Below are 21422 nucleotides of genomic sequence, written 5' to 3'. Positions count from 1 at the left end.
TTTTTGAAACCTTGTTTGTATACCTATTGGTGTAAACCTCAAGAAACAATAACTGGATTTTAATGTAAAGTACTTAAAAAACCCCAACGACAGCAAGGTATTTGGAAATAGTTTGTTCACTGTCAAGCTACAACACTCATTAAATTTAACACCCCAGTTTTGGAGTAAAAGAGTACAGGACTTAAAAGTTCTTATGAGAAGCTTATAGGATGAATTATATATATACATCCCAATATAAATAGTACATTTAAATTTCACCTACATTTCCCAGATTCTTTTCTCTTCATTTCCCGAGGAGTGTAATTCCATTCCTTTGGAACAGTTTTCAGTAAACTTTCGGGAACTATTTGCTTGTGCTGGTATGTTCCATAGTTTTCTGTTGCCTCCCATGAATGCATCAAAGAAATTATCTGTTTCACTATACCCTTGACTGAATTAATCAAGGTCAACTTCAAGCATCTGATAACTTCTGGTTCCGACTCACCACAACTGGAGACTTCAGAAGGAAGAATTATTAACTATTCAGTAGGTGTAGTCAGTTGGTAAATCTGTTTCAGAAAGTGTTTTCAGAATTCTTACAGAAAAAAAAAGTAACATTATGGTTCATAATACATTAGACCTGTTGGTCTCTTACAAATGAAGAAAGAGTACAATGGAAAATATATAGCATCTTAAATATACATTGACAAAAATTTATTTCCTTCATTCTCATTTCTCCACTGGTATGTTTATAAAAATTCTATTTAAGCAGATTGATATCTTCATTTTAATATAGAAAACATTTAAGTACTTGTTAGGCATCAATAAGACAAAAAGATATACTATTATTGTATGTATTTTTGTTTCCAGATATAGCTTTTTTCCTATGTCCTTGTCTTGACAGTATTAATGAAGCTGCATTTATTAGAAACCTAAATTGCTATACTACAGACAGTAAAGGGGAAAAATAGTATTTTGGAAACAAAAATACACACAAATAATAGTCATCAACACAAACACAGCATGTTATCAGAGATTGTATGTTCAAAACACACCATCCTAAATACAGTTATTGACATTACAACAAGTATCAATCTTCTCCACATTCTTAATAGCTCAGCAATCTGCAGTTTCTCCATTGTCATGGAACTGCAATTGTCAGGCAGAGCGTTGCAGAGGATATCAGAGATGTGTTTTGGCATGTTAGATCTTTAGATCCTTTGCTCATACTTTTGCTTCCCTCTACTTTCTGCTGATCTCATCATGGCCTTCCTGGAAGCTTCCATGCACCACTTCTCTCTTTTTCTTCCTCTAACACATTAAATTTCTACTTTTTGCAATCCCATTTTTCTCTGAGAAGTACCTGAGTACTTTTATAATTGTTTTCTATTTTGTGATACTCATAATTCTATTTCTCCTCCTGCATTCTCCCATTTTGTTCCTCTTCTTTTGAGCCCTCCTGCTTTAAATCCGTAATTTGCAGTATCACCCTTCTAAAACTCACCTCTCTTTTCGTTGATTACTGTTTTTCCTTGGGGATAGAATTAGTTGCTCTAACTGTGAGGGCAGCTCTCAACAGCTCTTCCTCTCAACAGAAAATTAGGAGGCTGAGTGCCTGTTCACAGCAGAGACTTTATGGTCCTCAGATTATTTCACCCTCAGTAGGAGAAGTCCTTCCTTCCCTTTTTCCTCTCTTCTTACTTGTAAGTTGTGGAAAAGGTCTGGAGTTGTTAAATGCATAGAGATGAAGAATCTCTACTGGTAGAGACCTATAAAAACATTCTGCAGCCAGTCTGCTGGCAAGACAAACACTTAAGGTCATCAGACTGCTGGTTCAACAACACTGCTCTGGGACTTCTGCATTCTTCAAAATATTCACTACTCCTACCATGGCCTGACTGCACAAAACCCTTCAATAATACTATAATTCTGAAGTAAGCTAACATACTTTCACCTGATTTATTATGGTAAAAATAATACTCGCTACATGTCTGAAAATGAACATTTAACATCAGATTTGAAATGCTTATTAATAAATTACGTACCTGTCATATTGTATAAGCAGTTCCACAGCAGCTCTTTTTCCATGTAGGACTCAAAAGCGATGCCAAGAGATTTGGGTGATAAAGTGCAGTAAGACAGTACTGTGAAGATTGTTTCAATCGGAGTAGACTCTTTGTTATTTTCCTGTTCCAACAGAGAACTTTGTTCATCACAATTTAATGCTTCATTTCCTTCAAAATAAACAAAAACACAGTTCCAATAATTTCCAAGTAATTCAAGATCTCAGTAATGGATAGTATTAATCAAAACAAACTGCAAAGTGTATCTGAATAATATTTCAAACAACAACACTTACAGATACTGAAATCTGATCTTTCTCTGGCTAATTACAGTTGATTGTCCTCCTGAATTATGTGTAGCCAATAAAAAAGACTCAAGCATGTTTTCAAATTGTGGAATATGCCTATTTAATTCAAAATTAATCTGAAATTGATTGCAATTGGAAATTGATTATTTACTGAAGATTAATTAGAACTAAACTACAGAATCACAGTCAAAAAGCTATTACTGCATAACTCCTCTTCCTAATGCAATAGTCATATGAATTAATAAAATCCTATTTAGATATAAAAAAATTAAGAAAAATAGCAGCTCCCTATTTTCCAAAATGTGCTGGCTTTGTATTTTAATGCAACATGAAACTCATAATAAAACAGTTCCACAAAACAAAATCTCAGCTCTGCTAATATACAGATTTTAAAGACAAGTAGTGATTATCATAGAGTTCAGTAATAATTTCTTGCAAATATTTACAAATGTTCCTGATAATCATTGTAACACAATCTCCCAGCTGAAAGATAAGCATGTGTTTAAAACTCCAGGAATCAATCCAATTCAATAACTTTAGCTTGTGCTAATGTTGGAGACCTGAGCTTCCCACCTGTTTGTGAAATATGCTTCCAATATTAACAATAACTATTAGGCTAAATGACACAGGTTGCTTCCATGAGAAATGACAAGAGCCATAACCTGTTAAATACTCTTAATTTAAATTTGTAGTTTTCAAAAACAATTGTTTCTGTAAAGAGTATTTAGATAAAACTATACTATAAAATGTCATTGGTTTCTGCCAGTTTGGTTGTCTTTACCCTTAGCAACCAGTGGAGGAAAAAGATGGGAGCCTTCAAAATCTACTAGAATGGAAAATCTTTGCTTTCAACCCATCTTTGAATGACTTGAGAGCTAAAAATAAAATCTTACTTTATTCTCTTCTGAATTTCATCAACCTAATTCATGCATTACTGTAAATTATTCAGTTTATCATTCAGTATGCAACCTTAGTAGAAACAGAGGATGTAGAAAGCTGAAAAACATGATCAATGATTCCACAACCAACAAGCTGTGGTTTGGTTTTTCCCCCATGGTAGCAGACAGATGAGTAAGAAGACAGTTTTTTAATCAGCCTTCTTTTTCCTATGAGCTGAGTGAGCTGACATATATTGTTTCCAATGCCAGATGCCTCTAAGTGATGAATCAAATGGATTCCACTTATTCAGTCAAACCAGTGGTATGTATGACAAAGAAATAACCATCAAAGCAGAAAAAGCAGTTCAAATGGTGAGATGAAAATATGAAATGAACTCTGATTCTATTACTGTAAGTATTTATTTTTTAAATTAATTTAACCAAATTCTATGGGGAGGTTTGCTAATATTTCAAGTACTATGTAAAAACTCTTTGCAGTACATGACAGGAAATCAGTTTGTTTAAAGGTGCTTACGACTTGAAATTAAGCCTAAATTTTCTTTATGACCTTGCCTCATGGAAAGTTTGAGTAATAACTTATTAATAACTTTTCTAATCAATTAGTGCTACCAAAAGATTTAGATAAGGAGAAAGGAGCATAAAAGAACTTAGTAGAAAGGGTTATACATACATCTTGTTATAACTACTATATAATGCAATTCCTGTGCTTTTAAGCAAAGATCTTAATGAATCCACTGCTAAATCATTCTGTCGCTAAATATAAAAAGATATGTAATTATTCATCAGCTTTTTCTTGCTTTACCCTGAAGTAAATGTTGTCCTTGTAGTAAGAAAAACCTGAAAACTTAGGTTAAAGTGATTATTCTTATTCTGATGGATAAGCGGGCATGGATCATAGAATCACAGAATCCTTTGGGTAACAGGGGACCTTAAAGGACAATATAATTTGAAAAGTTTAGCTAGCAGATCAGTAGCTGGTTAAATATTATGAATTAGGAGCCTACAGAAAGATATGTACATTTCTCTTGCCTTAGATTTTTTTCTTTTACATTTACTAGCTTACCTGTCATAACATTAAATATTCATCTCAGTTTGAACTTCAATGCAGCCTTGCTAATTATTACATAGAACAGAATTTATATGATAGGCATTATACCTACTCCCCTGTGATGCCTTCCTCTATACATTTCTCTTTTTTTACTGACTGCATCTGTATAGCAAAAACTAATTTGTGAAGAGAACCTAAAAGCTCCCATAGTAGCTCAAAGGAGATGCTTCTTTATTATTTAGCAAGACTTAGCATTCATACATAAATGGCTAGATATTTATCTAGATACCTGCTAAAATAAAAAAAATCACCTGTTTGTTATTTCCATATAGCATGATGTTCTATATGCACAAAAGACATCAAAAAGTATTAGAATACTATTGTTTTTAATAAATATGTCTGTAAGAAAATTATGTATCTAGTGAATAACAGCTATACCCTAACCATTCATAATGAATCATTCTTCCTATGACAAAATAATCCACCAAATCTCTTGGGATACTACCACGTATTTTAAAAACACAACTTCAGAAAGGCAGACTTACAAGTGCAATTTATCCATATTCTTACAGATAGAAATACCACCCAGCAATTGGCCAACATTATCAATTATCCAGCACTTATTTGACTAGTCTAGCCATAAAATGAATCTTGCCGCATTCAAAAAATCCTCTGTTACTGACTCTAGACTTCATTCTCCCCAGTTAATTCATACAAAACAGTCAAGAGACAAACAGTTATTTTGTCTTTTTTGACCAAAAGAGGTAGTCAAAACTCAAATTCATACAAGCTCTTTCATTTAGGAAGAAGAATTGAAGATGGAACAAATTATTTCTGATACTGGTCTTTAATTTGCAAAGGGCATGAAACTTTTGCTTTCTATATTGAGTTTCAAGGTTTCTTTAAACCACAGCAACTGATGAGGATATAAAGAATGTCCAAAGGATATGCTCTATTTGTTTATAGAATCAAACACTTCAGCAGGCACTCTGCAGTACACTACATCCTCAGTGCTTCTTTTGTCACTGACTTTTTTTCTGTTCCCTTACTGTATCTGACCTGGTAGATAATTTTCCTTTTCTTTCAGAGTTGCTCCTCTCCAATGACAGCTAAAATCTACTGTAACTTTGAACATGGCTTCATTTTGGCAGAAAGTATATTAATTTAGTTTTAAATTCCAAGGAGAAATTTAACATCATAGATTCATGGAAGAGTCACAGAATACTGTGAGTTGACAGGGACCTACAAGGATCATCAAGTCCAACTCTCAAGTAAATTGCCCATATGGGGATTGAACCCACAACATTGTTGCTAACTGCACCATGTTCTAACTGCCTAAGCTAATCTCAGGGTCATATTATTCCTATCCTGAATAAAACCCAGATCTTAAACCTATCTGTTTCAATTTAATACATTCCAAATAATAAGCCCTGTATTAGCTGCTACTTGTGAATCAACTAAATCCTAAATGACAAACAAAAGGCTCAACATAACAAAAAAAGCTTAACAACACTTGTATCATCTGCCCATAAATTATTAACATTTCAGCAAACTACTTCTGTAGCTATATATTTATATGTCATCAGTGCCACAGAATTTTAATTTCATTCAACTCTACTTAGAATTTTTTCTTCCTAAACAATTTATTTTCAACTATCTGAGAAGAAGCTTCCATTAAGAAATTTCTGAGTTTGTAACTTCAGTAGAATGTCTTACCTATGGCCAACAGAAAAAAAAAAACCCATTACTGTCAGCATACCTCCAATACCGATTTTATGGGATAGTCTGCAGAGTGTGTGACATTCTGACAGCCAAAATTTGATAAAGCAATACTGAATGTAGTCTTATGGCCACATTAGCTTCCTTGTGTTCCTCCACATACTGGATAGAAATTAAACAGCTTACCTGCTTAAAACTTATTCAGTCTAGAGCTCTACTGTAACAAGAAGTTCATATCAGAAAGTACTAAGTCTTTGAAAAGCTATCCATATGACCATGTATCACAAACATCAAGTCATTCACATATGTATCAGACACTATCTTCATATTCTGTCAGGAAAAGGTGATTCACAGCAGGGGTCCACTATAGTCCAAACAGGAAATCCTATTTAGGTTTTCAGAAACTCCATAAAATCTGTTTACTGTTTTCTCTAGCTTATCACTGGGAAATCACCAAATGGAGCCGGATATCTGTATTAAGGTCCCTTTTTCACTTCCAGCTAGAAGTATATAACTTCTAGCTAGAAGTATATCATGTACAGAATCCAATAAGCTTACTGGTCAGAAGGATCTTTTGAGGAGGTGCCACTTTTAAAGTTATCTTCTAACTATTAGGCTAAATGACACAGGTTGCTATTACGAAGAGGTTAAGAAAACTTCCAGAGGTACACACAAGCCTTATACTGGATGATCCACCAATACCTAGAAGAGAGACTTATCTCTGCACAAAGGTATAAATTACTCTAAGAGATTTACTTCTGCTCTCCTAATGAAAGCAGGGTTATAGACTATCTGCAAGACTATCTTTCCCCAAAATGGTGTGTGGTTGAGCCATGGGACCAGAAGAATTGCTAGTTTTTCTATGGTGTGATAAACCATGACACAGGATTATTAAGTCCAAGGTGTCATTAGAAGAAAGTACCATGAAGTACAAGAAAGTAAAGTAAAAAAGAATGACCCTCAAGAACTTGAAATAAAAGTGTCATATTGTTACAGATTTTAACAATGTCAGAGTTTTGATGGAGTTGGTAACTTACGTAAGGCATGTACATTTTCTTCTGTAATAACTCACTACAGCCACTAATAGTTCAGTCTCCTAAATGAGGTCAAGTTGTTGAAGCTACCATTCTGCACTGTTCTTCTAGGGTAACTCACAAAAAAACAGTGTTATTTATTCTTATGTGTCTAAAATGTAATTCATTAAGTCTGATCACAAATATGTAATTAAAATTTACCTTAAATGACACATTTTACATTGTAGCAGTCAGAGAACTGTTTCAAAGAGAGAAAAGAATTGGAGCGGGGAAAAAAAATCTTCCAGTTCTGCAAATACATTTCCAAGTTCTCTTTCCAGAAAATGGTCAATAAAAGAATGTCCTAGAAAACTTTTCATATCTATTAGTGTCTAGAAAGTTGTCTAACAATGCACCACACAAATATATTTTCTTGGTGGATATTTTCCTTTCCTGAACTTGCTTATGTGTATAAGGTAATTATCTCTTTTTGAAGCAAATCACATTTATTTGGGTCTAATTTCAGATTTGCAGCCTTAGACTTATTATAGAATATTTGTAAATGTTACTATCAATTCTTATTTCAAAATTTTAGGCCCAGAATACCATCCATGTTGAGATGTACAGACTAAACAATACTGTCTTGAGTAGTCTTTCAAATATGTATTGTGCAAGCCAAAAACGTTAGGCGAAACAACCAATAGCCTGCTCTGAATGCAGTTTTCTTACAGTTTATCTCCACATGACAGTACTTACTTTAAGTCTGTGTGTAGAAAGACAAATTAAATTTCTGTAACAACTGGAGTCTCAAGTTTTTATGGTAATGAATAAGATTCTTTATAAGATCATAAAGCAATACATTGCATTTTCTATTGTTCATCATCAACTGGATACTACTATCTCTTCTTAAACAAATGTATGAGACCCAAGGACTGACTGAAGGTCTGGAATGTGCCCTGGTGACCATTTCTCAGTGACAATTTCTTAGAAACCACTGTCTTATATGCTATTTATAAATGGCTGGGTGTCTATCGTCTGATGGGGTCTCCTCTGGTATTAATTGTCTTTTGGGCCAGTGCAAGCCCATAAAGCTATTGCTGTTTGCTTTATTATGCAAAGAAAAACTCCTGATTCCTGGAAATGAATATCAAACTAGAAGTCACAAACTGTTCCACTGGCATGCTGTGTATTTAGTGCAAATCTAGCAGAAATACTAAGAATTCACTTCCATCCTTCATGTTCTTATGTTTTATAGTGAAATTGTGAAATATTTCTATTTCACATCCATGAATGATAAGGCAATATTGGTCAAAAAAAATTCTGCCAAGTAGATTGCAAAATAGTTTATTTTGTCAGAAAATTAACACAGTACCAGCTATCTTCACTACTTCTCTCTGCAAAGCCACAGCAGAGACCTTGGACACCTTACTCACTCAAAAACATCTTGAAGAAAGTTGCTGGATGTTGGACCTATAGAAAAAGGTACTCTATACTCTATATTCTATAACACACCTAGGTTATTTAGACTCATACCTTGTTACAAAGGTCAAATATGAAAATCAAAGTTTTCAATGATTTTTTCAAAGTCACCTGTATGCAGTAGTCATACCCACTGAAGACAAATATTTCAGTTCTGGGTAACTTGATTTATTACTTTTAGTATTCTTTGATGCAATAACTTCATATTTACATATTTTAATTTTCATGTACATTTCGCATATCATAATGCACAAAAAATGATAAAAGTGCACATTTTGTCATCTTCCTGTCCAGATAAGTATATAATTATATACATGGAGTTTCAATAGCTTCAACAAATGTGATACCCTTCTTGTAATATATGGCAAGATGAGTCATGCATACATAGCTTCTCCTCAAATACTCTTTCTACAGCAAAAACTTTGACAATTGGAGAATAGACATTCCTTCCGCACCTCCCCATGGTACGACCATGAGAAAAATGGGACTACAATGAAATTTAATGTGTTTGCATGATGGGATACTTTGAGTATCCCAAAATGTTAAAACAGTAACAGAAAAATAAGATTTTTTTGTCTTCTGGCCTGTTTTTAAAAGGAAAAGGAAAGACTTAATGTAAAACATGTGCAAAGGCTTTTCCTTTAAAAAAATTCTTATGTAATTAAATACCACAGAGTTTTGTCATCACTAGCTCAAAAACCATGGTGTACTTACCTATATAGGAGAACAAAAAAAATACAGTTTCTTTATCATTATACAAGTAATCCCATTGAAATTAATTTAGATGATATGGATCATCATAGACACAGACTTTATCTAAACCGGAAGTTTATTCATTCCAATATTGAAGTTACATGAATAAAAGCTGTGTGAATAACATGATTTGTAAATCAAAGTAACATGGATTTCCCTAAAGCTTAAGCGGTTGGTCAGTTAATAGACTAATATATTCTGCCACTTATTACTTGTAATAATTTAAACAGAGAGTAAAACACAATACTGGATAACACTAGGATAAGACTATGACCCTGATCAAACGTTTGTCAGCCTTTGTAAAAGATGACATGAGTTTGAGTAGGCAAGTCTGCACTGCAGCTCTCCATAAGATGTGTGAAGCAGCAGAAGATGTTGTACTACCGACAAATATTAGACCATTTTAAAATTACAGGACTAAATAATGCTTTAGATAGATAGATAAATATATATAAACATAAATATACATGTATAAAATATTGTAGGGACCTAATCGTTTTTTGATAAATAGGAAGAACTCATTTGCCAAAAAAAACCACAAAAACCAAGATTCTCATATTCCTGCAAAATTAAGTCAAACAGGTGATTATACCATTAGTTACTCCACAATACAATCATTTGATCTGCAAACTACTAATGGAAAGATGTGATAAAGTTGTTGCTTCAAACAAAATACAATCAGAATGCAAATAAAAATTTGTAGAAACATTCTTTTATTTATTCTATTTTCAAAACAGCATTAATGAATTAACAAGGAGAAGAATATTTATTTAATTCTAGAATGCCTACAGTGACAAGCATATAGTAACTTCAACAGAACATCTACGAAGCTTTCCAGTGCTCAAATGTAATTTTAAAAGTGATCTTTTAGACTACTGAGCCACACTTTTAAAAACTTGTATACAGTAGTTGTGGTATGAAAGCTCCATTAAGCTCAAATTAATTTTTACTCTTTTTTGTTTATGATAGCAGCCTATTTTATCTACTTGCAGTTTGCTTTGTAATTATTAATACACTGGTTGAGTGGTAATTCTCATTAAAAAGTGATTATTTTTCTATCTTTTTACGCATTGAAAAAGTGTCCCAAAGGTAAGTAAATGGGTACCTAACCTTAAAATGGTTGACAGCCTTCCTCTAGCATTTAAATATTTAAAAATTATTTTGTATTTCTAACTGATATTCTTATATGGATTGACAGTATTAATACTTACTTGAGCTTCTCAGCAAAATTTTCACTAAGAGACAATCATGGTATAGCAATGTTTCCAAAAGCAAGGTCAGATTACAGTATGGCTGGGATAAAAGCAGCTTCAGCAGACCTTGGGCTGCCATTTCTCTGGCTGATGGAGTCCTTTGAAAACATAAGATAAAGACAGAAAGAAATAGTTAATTTATTTATGAAATTAATGTCCTTAAATTGCAGATGTAACACTAAGTTTTAAGTGTCACTCCTCTGAGGTTACTCTGAAAATGCTTTCATGTTTCTGGACTTTAAGACAGCTCAGAGAAAGAATTAGACTTAATTTGTTAGTCTGGCACAGTTACATCTCATACTAAGCAACTTGTTTATCTCTTTCATGGAACTGTTGGATAAATATAAGGTTATTATTTTTAGTTTATTATTGCAGTAATTGTTGAGTAAGAGATCTGAAGTGTCTGTCCTTGATGAAGTATATAAAGCTCTTAAATAAAAGGCAGTGAAAATGCTCAAAGGGGTTACAAAATTCCACTTTAGGTTGAATAATTCTTATGTGTCCTGTAATAAATATTAAAGAAATATTAAAGAAATATTAAACTGACTGACTTACTGCTTTGCCAGCAGGGAGAAATGAGAAACTGTAGTCAAATTCATTACCTTTTAAAAAGATTGCAGTTTATTTTCTGTTTGCAGTTTATTTGCTGTTTGTGATTTCAATGTTCTGTAAAAATTAAGGTTTCCAAATACTATTCCAAGGCTTACTCTGAACACAGCCAGTGACCCAACTCCAGTCACTGAACTTGCATTACAGTCAAACAAAAAACGAGCAAACAAATCTGTCCTGCCAAATGTTTATAGCCTATTGTATTTAGTATTTTCTTCTTGAAACATTTTTAAAAGCAAGCTTTCAAAATTGGATTGTGGATAATTGTTTTTCTTCAGTGTGTAAGCTTTTATCAATTTGAATGCTCTTTTAAAATAAATTTCAACCAATGTTTAGCCACTGTATTTACTTTTCTGGCTACAAGTTTATACCGTAGTTGGAATATTGAAACTTTATGCACCTCATACATAAACTTTTATGCACATGAAAAAACGCACATGCATGATTTTAAGGACTCCAGATGGACTGATGCATTGACTGGGCAGGTATAAATATTATCTGCCAGTATGCAAAAAATACCTTCAGCATCAATTAAAATCTTCTTCATAGGGAGGTTTTCAATCTGACATTTTCCTGTTCAGCTAGAGAAGTATTTATATACCTCTGCTCAAACACTTCATGTGCCATTTACACATAACTTTTGGGACAGAACTAGAGTGGGCTCATGTTGTAACAGAGGGGTACCTCTCCATTAAGTTGCATACTTCCACAACCTCTAATTTAGCCAGGTGTGCCACCTCCCAACTATGCTGGAATGCACACATGAAAAAAATAATGACTGCACAAGTATTTTACTGTTGAGTCAAAGCTGCGATTTACACAATATACTCAATACAAACCTACAGGTCCTGGAAGAGAAAATGTCAGCTGATGCACTCATCTAGTTTAGCCCCTCACATGTCTGTTTCCATTACCAGAAAATGGAGAATGCCGCATATCTTGCAGGGCAGCCTTGAAGTCACCTAAGGAAACTATAGCACCATCTTCCAGCAGGGTCCTTACATCCCACTATTATGACAAAACTCCACTGTAATAGTCATTTTAGTAAAGGAAGATTTTAGACACCTCAGCCTTTGCACTTTCAACACTAAAGCAAAAACCTCTAACTTAATAAAAAAACATCTGTGCCAGAAAACCTTATGTACAGCTTTTGTGATTTTCATCTGGTATTTTATATATTTTGCTGACATTGTAGCACTGACTTTACAATTTTATTTGCATATTAGCACATACTGGATTCTAGTAACATATATCAAAAATATATACACATACATATTTAAATATTGATAAAACTTGCAGTCAAAGTAAATTCTCCATATTTAAAATACATACTGCATTCAAACATTAGGATTTTGGATTCTTAAAATAATAATCTTAATTTCTGTATGTTCAAGATTAGTTTTATATATATATATATATAAAATCTAATGCATGTATAATCTATATATAATCTGACCAGTAGTTAGTAATGAAAGTTAAAATTAAAACAGTTACTATAGTCATACTAGACTTAATGCTACGGCTGACAGCAAACTCAACTCTTCACTAATTCAGTTAAAATATTTGGGCCAGTTTAATTTTTTTCTCTTCCTTTAATGTCATGTTATCCTATCTAATAAGGTCATTCATTGTCTTCAGACTAGAAGATAAGTGACACATTGGGTCAATCAGATTAATAAAGAATAATATTTTTCATTCCTATAGAAATAAATTACATTTTCAGAGTATCTGAATTGAAAAAAAAACCCACCTGTCTGTCATTGACCAGATGGGAAGTTATCATGTTGTAATATACACCAGTTCTTGGCTCTTTAAGCATCTTGCAAATTGAAATGTACAATGGTGTGACTCACTTGGAAGAAAAATAAAATCCAGCAGACATTCCCTACAGCCATGAAGCTAGCACCAATAAATGCACTGAGAAGTTTTGTAACGTGCATATGGAGAGACATATGTTCTCTCATCCTCACAGCTCAGTACCAGTGAAAATAAGACTAGCCTCATAAAAAGTGACAAAAGGTGAAGTAATATAAATATCACACATATAAATGTCCTGTTTTGTACAGTAGAATAAAAAAACTCCAATTTTGATTTGCAAATGGTATCATTATAAACTCCAAAGGAGGCAAAGAATGAATCACAATTACCATTGAAGGAATCACAGTTACCACTAAAAGGACTGTAATATGAATTATCAGTAATTATTTCGTTTGATAACCAACTATATTATTTTGGTTTGTATTCAAGACAGAAAGAAAAAAACCTCATATGCTAAGTTCAAGATATTATACGGCAAGTAGATATGCTATTTCATGGTAACAACCTTGACACTGATGTTGGAGTCAAACTGACAAAATTAAACAGACTGTAGCCATTTTCAGCAATGAAAAATAATGTAGGAAGTCAGGTTACATATAAACAAATTAATTTCAGGAACTAGCAAAACATTTTTTTGAAACAGCAAGCTTAGGAAGACTAAATACATAATAGCTAAACGTACGCCAGATTAAAGTAATCAGTTAAAAATTAGGTAGCCACGGTTAAGAGGTATAGAATGGCTGTGTTTCTGATTTTGTTACAGACAGTGAACATACATTTTAATTAGATATAAGATGTAAAATCAGAAAAAAAACCCATGAATAATTAGGATGCTCTGAAATAAAGTTTTCTGCAATGCTTAAATGTTTCTTCATAATGTGCTAAAGGCAGTATTTGAAGGGGAAAAAAGTTTCATTCACATAGAGTATAAAACCTGTGAAAAAAGCAGAACACTTCAGAATTATTTATTAGATTCAGAGTCCTTCACTTTATTTTTTTTTCTGAGTAGCTGAAAGGTGTGTTGTTTAAAGAGAATATTAGATATTTTAACAATATAGTTCACTCATTATCACCAGGACAGTATTCAAGGCTCTCTCTATATCTAGACTTTTCACATGAAGGTACACTGACTGTATCTTCTCAGAGATGTACTTTCTTTTGTACTTTGCATTTTCTTATTTGGTGATTAAGAACTTGTGTATTTTAGTACCCTTCTTCCAGGGAAAATAAGTGTATGCTACATAGCTCTGGAATAGTTTTCTGCTATTTATTCAAATCCATCTTAATTCCACCTCAGAGAAGATAATTATGTCAGACTGAAATGGTACCAGTATTTACTTCACATACTGTTACACAGCATAGGGTATTAATTTGTGAAATCCCCTTCAAAAACTCGTATTTCACACTATAACTTAAATTTTGAGATCTGGCCTTGCATGAGGGCATCAAAAAACTTTTTGTCTTTTTTACAGTGAGAACTTAATGAAGCACAAATTTTCCAGAAATGGTTTACTAGATTCCTTTCTAATGCAGACATTCCCTCTACTGTATCCCTCCTTCTCTTCTCCTTTCTTTCCAGCTACGCATAACTTGAAGTCACTGACAAAGTTCTTTGAAGCTTGATAAACACACATGATCTTTCATGCTTTATAAGAACTTAAATTAATACTTCAAGCATGACACATTCTGAATTCACCAGTTATGCAACTCTGTTTGGCATGTAGTTAGCAAACCACATTATTTTGACACAGTCACAGCATACATTGCATCTGGTTCATCAGGTATCAGAGGCACCAGGGAAGGAGAGAACAGGATTGATGACCTGTAGTTAAGAGGGGAGCCTATGGAGAGAAATCAGCATGTTTTGTGTAGTATGGGGCAAAATTGTAGGAAAGATATTTTCATATACAAGGTAAAAGATACTGTGTGTACAAGGAAAGAGGTAATAAATCCAAAGCACATGGGTCATTCATAGGTTGCCACTATTTTGATAACGTACTCCTCCAAAATATAAAAATACTTTCTCAGAAAACACAGTAACATCTTACAAAAGCGGCTTTTCATGAAAATGGAGAGTGAAAACCTCTAAGGAACCTTCAGGTTCAAAATTAGAAAGCAAACAACAACACAGCTGGTAGCATGTATCTTCCATGTTACTTGTCATTATATGCAGTGACACAGAAGCTTTTGCTTCTAATCATTCAATAATCTCCAGAAAATTCAACTACAATCAAGCAGCGTATTCTTCAATGAGCTATTTATGTACCTAATCTTTTTCTTTAAACAGCAACCCTAAACAGAAAGGATAAACATTCCTTATCTCCTCTTTAATTATAAGCGCTTCAGAACATCAACTATGCTGAACTTTTGTGTTGTCGAGAACTATATACTCTTTCATTAAAGCCAGAAACCTTACAGATAATTCAAATATCAAAAAAAAATTAATAGACCAGCAAAATGCAGAGCTTTCAGTGCAACTTTTCTTCAGACTCTCAAAGATTAGAGAAATCTGTAATGAATTGAAAAATGCTTCTATGACTTTTAAAAATCAGAATATTAATTAGACATTTAATCAGATATACTCTTCAAAATGTAACAATATTTGACTAATACTTACTATCTGGTGATTCATTCACAACAACCAACTTTTGATACTCACTTCAGAAAGAAAAAGCAGGATGATGGTATGCAAAATAGCCAGTGTAAAGGATGATAAAAGACTTCTGAAAAATCTTGAGGAAGACGTTCATCAGAATTATCCAGAAATGTCCTGGAAGAAACCAAATACTTCTGAATTACATGGGAGACTGAAAATTCCTTTGGATTGCAATTACTAAGTATACATATATGAATAGAAGACAGAAAATACCTTATGAAAAATACTATTAATATATGTATGCAAACAGGTAAATGCAAATCTGTGTACTGTAAAAAATCTCATTCTATGTTTTATTTACTTGGACTCTTTGAGACTTGGTATCTAAAACTTGTTATTCAAGTTTTCTTTGTATTTTTATTCCTATATAACACATTTCCAAATTATGTTTGAAAATGCATTCAATAAGCAAATTTCTCTTCAGTCATTCATTTCTATAGCTTTTTTCTTCCTGCATAACAAAAATGCACAGTATTTTCAGTATTTTTATAATAATAATGATATGTTAAGTATCTTATGAAATTATACTAACACGCGAACATATATAGACTTTGGATTAAACTGGACAAAAATTGGAACCAGAAGCTTTGGACCTTCACTGGGTTGAAAGAAATGGAATACTGGTTGTTTTCAAATATAAAGGACTAGAGAAGAACTAGATTGTGGCTAGACGTCACTTTTGCAATATTTCACTTACTCAAATGATGTGAGAGGCAAAATTTACAGTTACTAAAAAATTATTAAATTAAAAATTGAAGTTACTAAAATATTTTATTAATTAATTATGACAGGATTATAGAGATGTGCAAAACCAGGATTCTTTAAAAAATAATAAATTATTTGCCTTTGTTACTGTTTAGTAATAAATTATTAGCATTTGTACAATTTTCTAGCAGCCACTAGGATTCAATAATGTGTGATAGTAACGGATGCCACCTGGCCTGTTCACTTTTTATTCTCACTTACTGCGTATACAATTCCAGCAGAGAGGAATTCCAGCCTGTTACATCCATCCTCCATTAAATATAAACAATTATCACCTCACAAGCACCTTACTTTTCATCTTACCTGGCTGTGAATTTTTTATTTTTCATCTAAAGTAATTCAGAACTATAGCTATGTGTCTATTAGGCCCAGATGAAAGAAGAGAGAGAATTATACTTTTTCAACAAGAAAGGTAGGTGTACAGTTTCTGAATGTCTTCAAAAGATAGGCTGTTTTATTTGGAAACTGCTCTTACTAATAAAAAAATAGTAGAGAGAATTTACTACAGATATCTAAATGATCTTAAGTAAGCAAAATCCAAGCAGAAGGATTAGGACAGTGAATTTGTGCTCTTTGTGAATTCATGAAAACCTGAAGATTAAAAATAAAGCTGAGATTCTAATACAGTCAAAAGAAGAACATAAACTCAAAAATAATTATTTTAAGGACAGTAATTTCAATATTATGAAAGTAAAAAAGAAATACTAGTCTCTCATCCACTGAAATATTTTTTTTCTGAATACAGCCAAGTATAGAACAAACATCCTACACAAAAGTGTGATAAATACATTTTGGTTAGCAAGTTCATGAAAAGAAAGGGCCACATCTTGTCTATTGGTTGTGTAGAAACTGTTTGAGAGAATTCTGGAGTAAAGTAGCTTGTTAAATATGAATTCTCAGCTGTATTGTAAGAAGTCTTAGCTGTATCCTAAGGAGAAGCACAGAGCAAATTTTTGTATTCTAACTTATTTACTTATACTGAAATCTATAGAGAATTTTTTAAAGTGAGATAGAGATAATCTGAGGGTTTTAAAGATGGTTTAAATATTAGAATAGCTTCAAATACTATTAAAAATCAAGTGTCTAATAATAATATAGCAATTCTCATGACAGCATTTCTCAATGTCCACTACTGGCTACGTAATTCTTGCCAGGAAAACCCAACTCTGTGCCAGACTGTTGAACTCAACTCTTCTGACAGAAGTATAATAATAGCTAGTAGGGCATTTGTCTTTGTTCAAGTTATTCTAAAGCAGCTGTCTATTATCCCAAAACAACAGATAGTGGATTTAATAGCAAAGCAAAATTTCAAGTTATAGTGGTTTTATTCTTCAGCAGAGTATATGACAAGGTGAGAAATGATCCTGAGTTCAGGTGTGAAGAAATGACATGCCAGCAAGATGAGTCCTAACGGTGTTTCCTTGTAGTGTTTGTAAAATTTTCCTCTGTGTAAGGTATAAACACCACTAAAAAGCAACTTCATGAGCTATAACACATATATTAAAGAGAAATATTTTCAGTCTTTAATACTGAATGACACTGAATTTCTGACAACAGAGAGCAATTTTGACAATAGATGCTCCAAATGCTTCTCTCAACATTTAAATAATTTATCTGAGTTCCTGTTGAGAAAATAAGATATAACAATTCACAGTATGAAATCACAAAAAGGCACATCCATCTTACTCTTTATGTTCTTCCTTTACAGACTATCATTGTCTACTTAGTACGAAAGACTAAGGAATATTAGAACAAGCACAAGAATAGATCTCCTCCAAACTGAGCAACCCTCAAGACAGACTGCTTCTGAGGGAGAAGAGAGGATAATTTACTCCTCTAGAAACTAATGAGTAAAGAATGGCATTGGACTCTCCTGTGTATTCACAGGCAGCACTGAAAATTTGTGATCTACTACATGAAACTCCAGCTTCTAGAACTGAGTAACTGACAACGATCTTGTCAGTGAGTAAGACAACGATGACTGGAAATTCAGAAGTATGAAAATCCTTCTACTTCAGAGGTTTGAGTTAGCAGCAAGAAAATAGCAACACTCAGTAGATTTGGGGAGCACTTTCTGGAGACTCACTGCTCAACAGGTCCTCAACAACTGGACAAAAGCTGACAGAGAGCAGCTCTGAGGACGTTTTCAGGTGACATTGAAACTGAAACTGGGCGAAGCAGACGCAGTAATTAACACAACAGCTGAGTGCCTACTCATGGATGACTGGGCCAGCAGAAGTTAACAAAGCTGACTGAGGTAAAGAGCAACTGTTTACTCCAGCTACAGAATTACAGTAACCTAGGTTGGGAACTGATTTGTCTGAGTAGCACCCTACCTAACCACAAACCCCGCGTTTAGGGGCAGCAGGGTGTTGAGGACAAGGCAACAGTGTATTACCACCAGAAAAAATGCAAATCACACACTGGACTGCATTAGGAGGAACACAACAACTAAAACAAAGATAGTGATTTACTTCATCTGCTTGTCAACAGTTTAAGCCTCACCTAGAATATTTTGTCCAGCTGTAGGGCCTACAATTCAAGAAGGATAATAGGAAATTGAAGAAGACTAAACTGGATCATCTGTAAGCAATGTTTGAGGGCCCTAGACTCCTTTCCTCTGGTGAAAAGGAGGCTAAGGTGTCAATTAATCTAATTGCAGCTTACAACCACCCAAAGAGTAATTACAAAGACAACACTGACCAACTTTTCTCAGTGGGGGCTGATGTGATACAGCAAATTATAGCCAGCAGCTTTGAGGGTTCACACTAGATATAAGGCAATATTTTACATTAAGGCACCGCAGCTGCAGAGCAGGCTTCACAAAAAGTTATAAAACTTCAGTTCCTGGAGGTTGGCATGTGTCAGGTGAGTCAGTAAAACGCAGTCATGTTTGACTGCTCTTGGTGATTGTTCTGCCTTGAGGAGGAGGCTAGATTAGACAACTTTCATCAGTCCTTTCCAACCAACATTTCCATTATGCTTCAAGGAAGCATATACTCCAAGATACTTCAGGAAGGGTACAGAAGGGTGGAGAAAAATGTAGCACAGAAAAACAAATATTAAACCCTGATGATCCAAGAGTCATAGGCAAATTTCGGACCAGATTTAAGTAGCCTTGTCATACAGAAAAGAAATTTCAGATCAAAAAATTAGGAATGAGAAAACAGAATCACTTTATCTGAAGTTAAGGACATTACTAATTTTTTACGCCATTACGGTTCTGTTAAATTTCCACAAAATACTTTAAAAATTGCAATAATGTTGATTCCCTTAAGCAGTAGAGAATACAGCCTCTCTAGTAAGCTGGAAATGAGTCAGTCATATTATTACACAACTCCTGTAAAACAATGTTTCATCATTGCCATTTTTATGATTACACAGAACTTTCCTGAAAAGCCTAAAGATTAATTGACTAATTAATGGAAAATTTTCAGTACAAAAAGACAGAACAATAGATTTAAAAGAAAAGAAGATTTTACTTCGAGTTAATTTTACCAAAGGTTTGAAAGATACAGAGCCAAGATGAAAATTGTGATTATACAATATAATTGCAGAGAGAATTAATGAAAGATTAGTAGTCCTTTAAAATCAGGTTTCACTTTTAAATTTATTATTGATAAATTCTTAATGCGATGAACTAAGCATACCCCAGTAAACAACAGACCTAGGTACTATACCTAAAGTTCACTATATCAAGGTGTTTCTAACTGAATATAGTCATTTAAGAAGCTGATTGGCTAAACCACTTTTTTCTTTGTACTCTGGACACCAGGTTAGGTTACTTGACAAACATTGGCTGTAATTAAATATACAATATAAAAAATTGGTTTGATAATGGGGCCTCACAGATTGTGAAAACAAAAGTTCTGAATAGAAGTCCATTTTAAAAATTCAGTTTTACCTGCTCTAAAACATACCTCATCTATATGGAAATAGTCTTCTGTGTTAATTTTTGTAACTATGTAAGAAAATGCAATCTTTTCGTATTATTTTTAAACAAAGTTGCCATATTTTGGTGGTGATTTGCACAGTACTTTGTAGTAAATTAAATGAGCTGCTACATTCTGCACATCTCAAGTTTTTGATCTCCATATAAGCAAATTCAGGTAATGAAATTCACATCTCTAACTGTGAAAGCTATATAACCAAGTTGTTTACCTGCGGAATTTTACATAAAATAAAAAACAAGCTTTTCATTGGCACTTTGTTCTCAAACGCTGTGAATTTTCCAGTAAGCACACATTTTTTGTCATGCTATGTATACATAAATATGTAAACAACATTGATCAGTGGAGGAGACTAGAATTGCTAAAAGGAACAAATTACACTGCATATCTATTTTGGTTTATCATTTTAAGGGCTTTCATAAAAGAAAGATGAAATGTCAAAACTGACAGTAGAAGCAGTTGCAGCTACTGCAATGTCCTTTCCTGCCTCTGTTTCTATTGCCAAGCAGGAACTACCTAATCTGTTTCTGAGTCACCTAAATTGCTATCTGTTCATAAGCCTGTGTTATATAAAATCAAACATCCAGTTTCGATCTACTTTTGCGTGTTCTTTAGAGTCCACAAATACTGAAATGAGCCCATATATGACAAAAAAAAAATTAGCTAAAGAAGTTTATATGCAGGAGATATCCAACCTAGTACCACCTAGAATTTTCTGATTTTGAATAATGAAGTAAAAGCCAGTTGAATTAAGATGTGGCTTCATTAGTTTGGAGTTTTGTTGTTCTTCTTTTCATAATTTGTGATCTCACTTTGTATTGTCTCTTAGACCAAATGTACAGAAAAAATTCATCAACAAAAGACTCAGACCAAATTTCAGTGCAAGTTACATGTCCATTTTTTACAGCTGTGACTTGTGAAGACACGATTTTATAAATATGGGCATTCTATATTCTTACTCTCTTTAACTATATTTGTTGAAGCATACTCCATGTAAAAAGATGACAATTTTAGTAAATTACCTTTACATTCCAGTATTTCCAGAAAGATTAGCAGATGACAACAGAACATTCTGATATAGCTGGAAGCCTAAAGTAGACAAATTTGAAC

The 21422-nt window shown here is 33.3% G+C and overlaps 1 protein-coding gene across 1 annotated transcript in view; it reads right to left on the bottom strand.

The window, feature by feature from the left end:
* Positions 1 to 21422, bottom strand: part of KIAA0825 (KIAA0825 ortholog) — a 199445-nt gene that overhangs the window by 122553 nt on the left and 55470 nt on the right. The window contains exons 11-14 of the mRNA XM_066339310.1: positions 15601 to 15711; positions 10473 to 10612; positions 2025 to 2213; positions 263 to 496 (exon numbers count right to left, since the gene is read on the bottom strand). Of these exons, the coding sequence (XP_066195407.1) occupies positions 263 to 496; positions 2025 to 2213; positions 10473 to 10612; positions 15601 to 15711 (674 nt within the window). The remainder of the gene's footprint in view (positions 1 to 262; positions 497 to 2024; positions 2214 to 10472; positions 10613 to 15600; positions 15712 to 21422) is intronic.

The sequence above is a fragment of the Sylvia atricapilla genome, chromosome Z (assembly GCF_009819655.1).
Source record: "Sylvia atricapilla isolate bSylAtr1 chromosome Z, bSylAtr1.pri, whole genome shotgun sequence".
Lineage (NCBI taxonomy): Eukaryota > Metazoa > Chordata > Aves > Passeriformes > Sylviidae > Sylvia > Sylvia atricapilla.
Note: the sequence above shows the minus strand (reverse complement) of the source record. Positions and strands in the feature narration are given on the sequence as shown.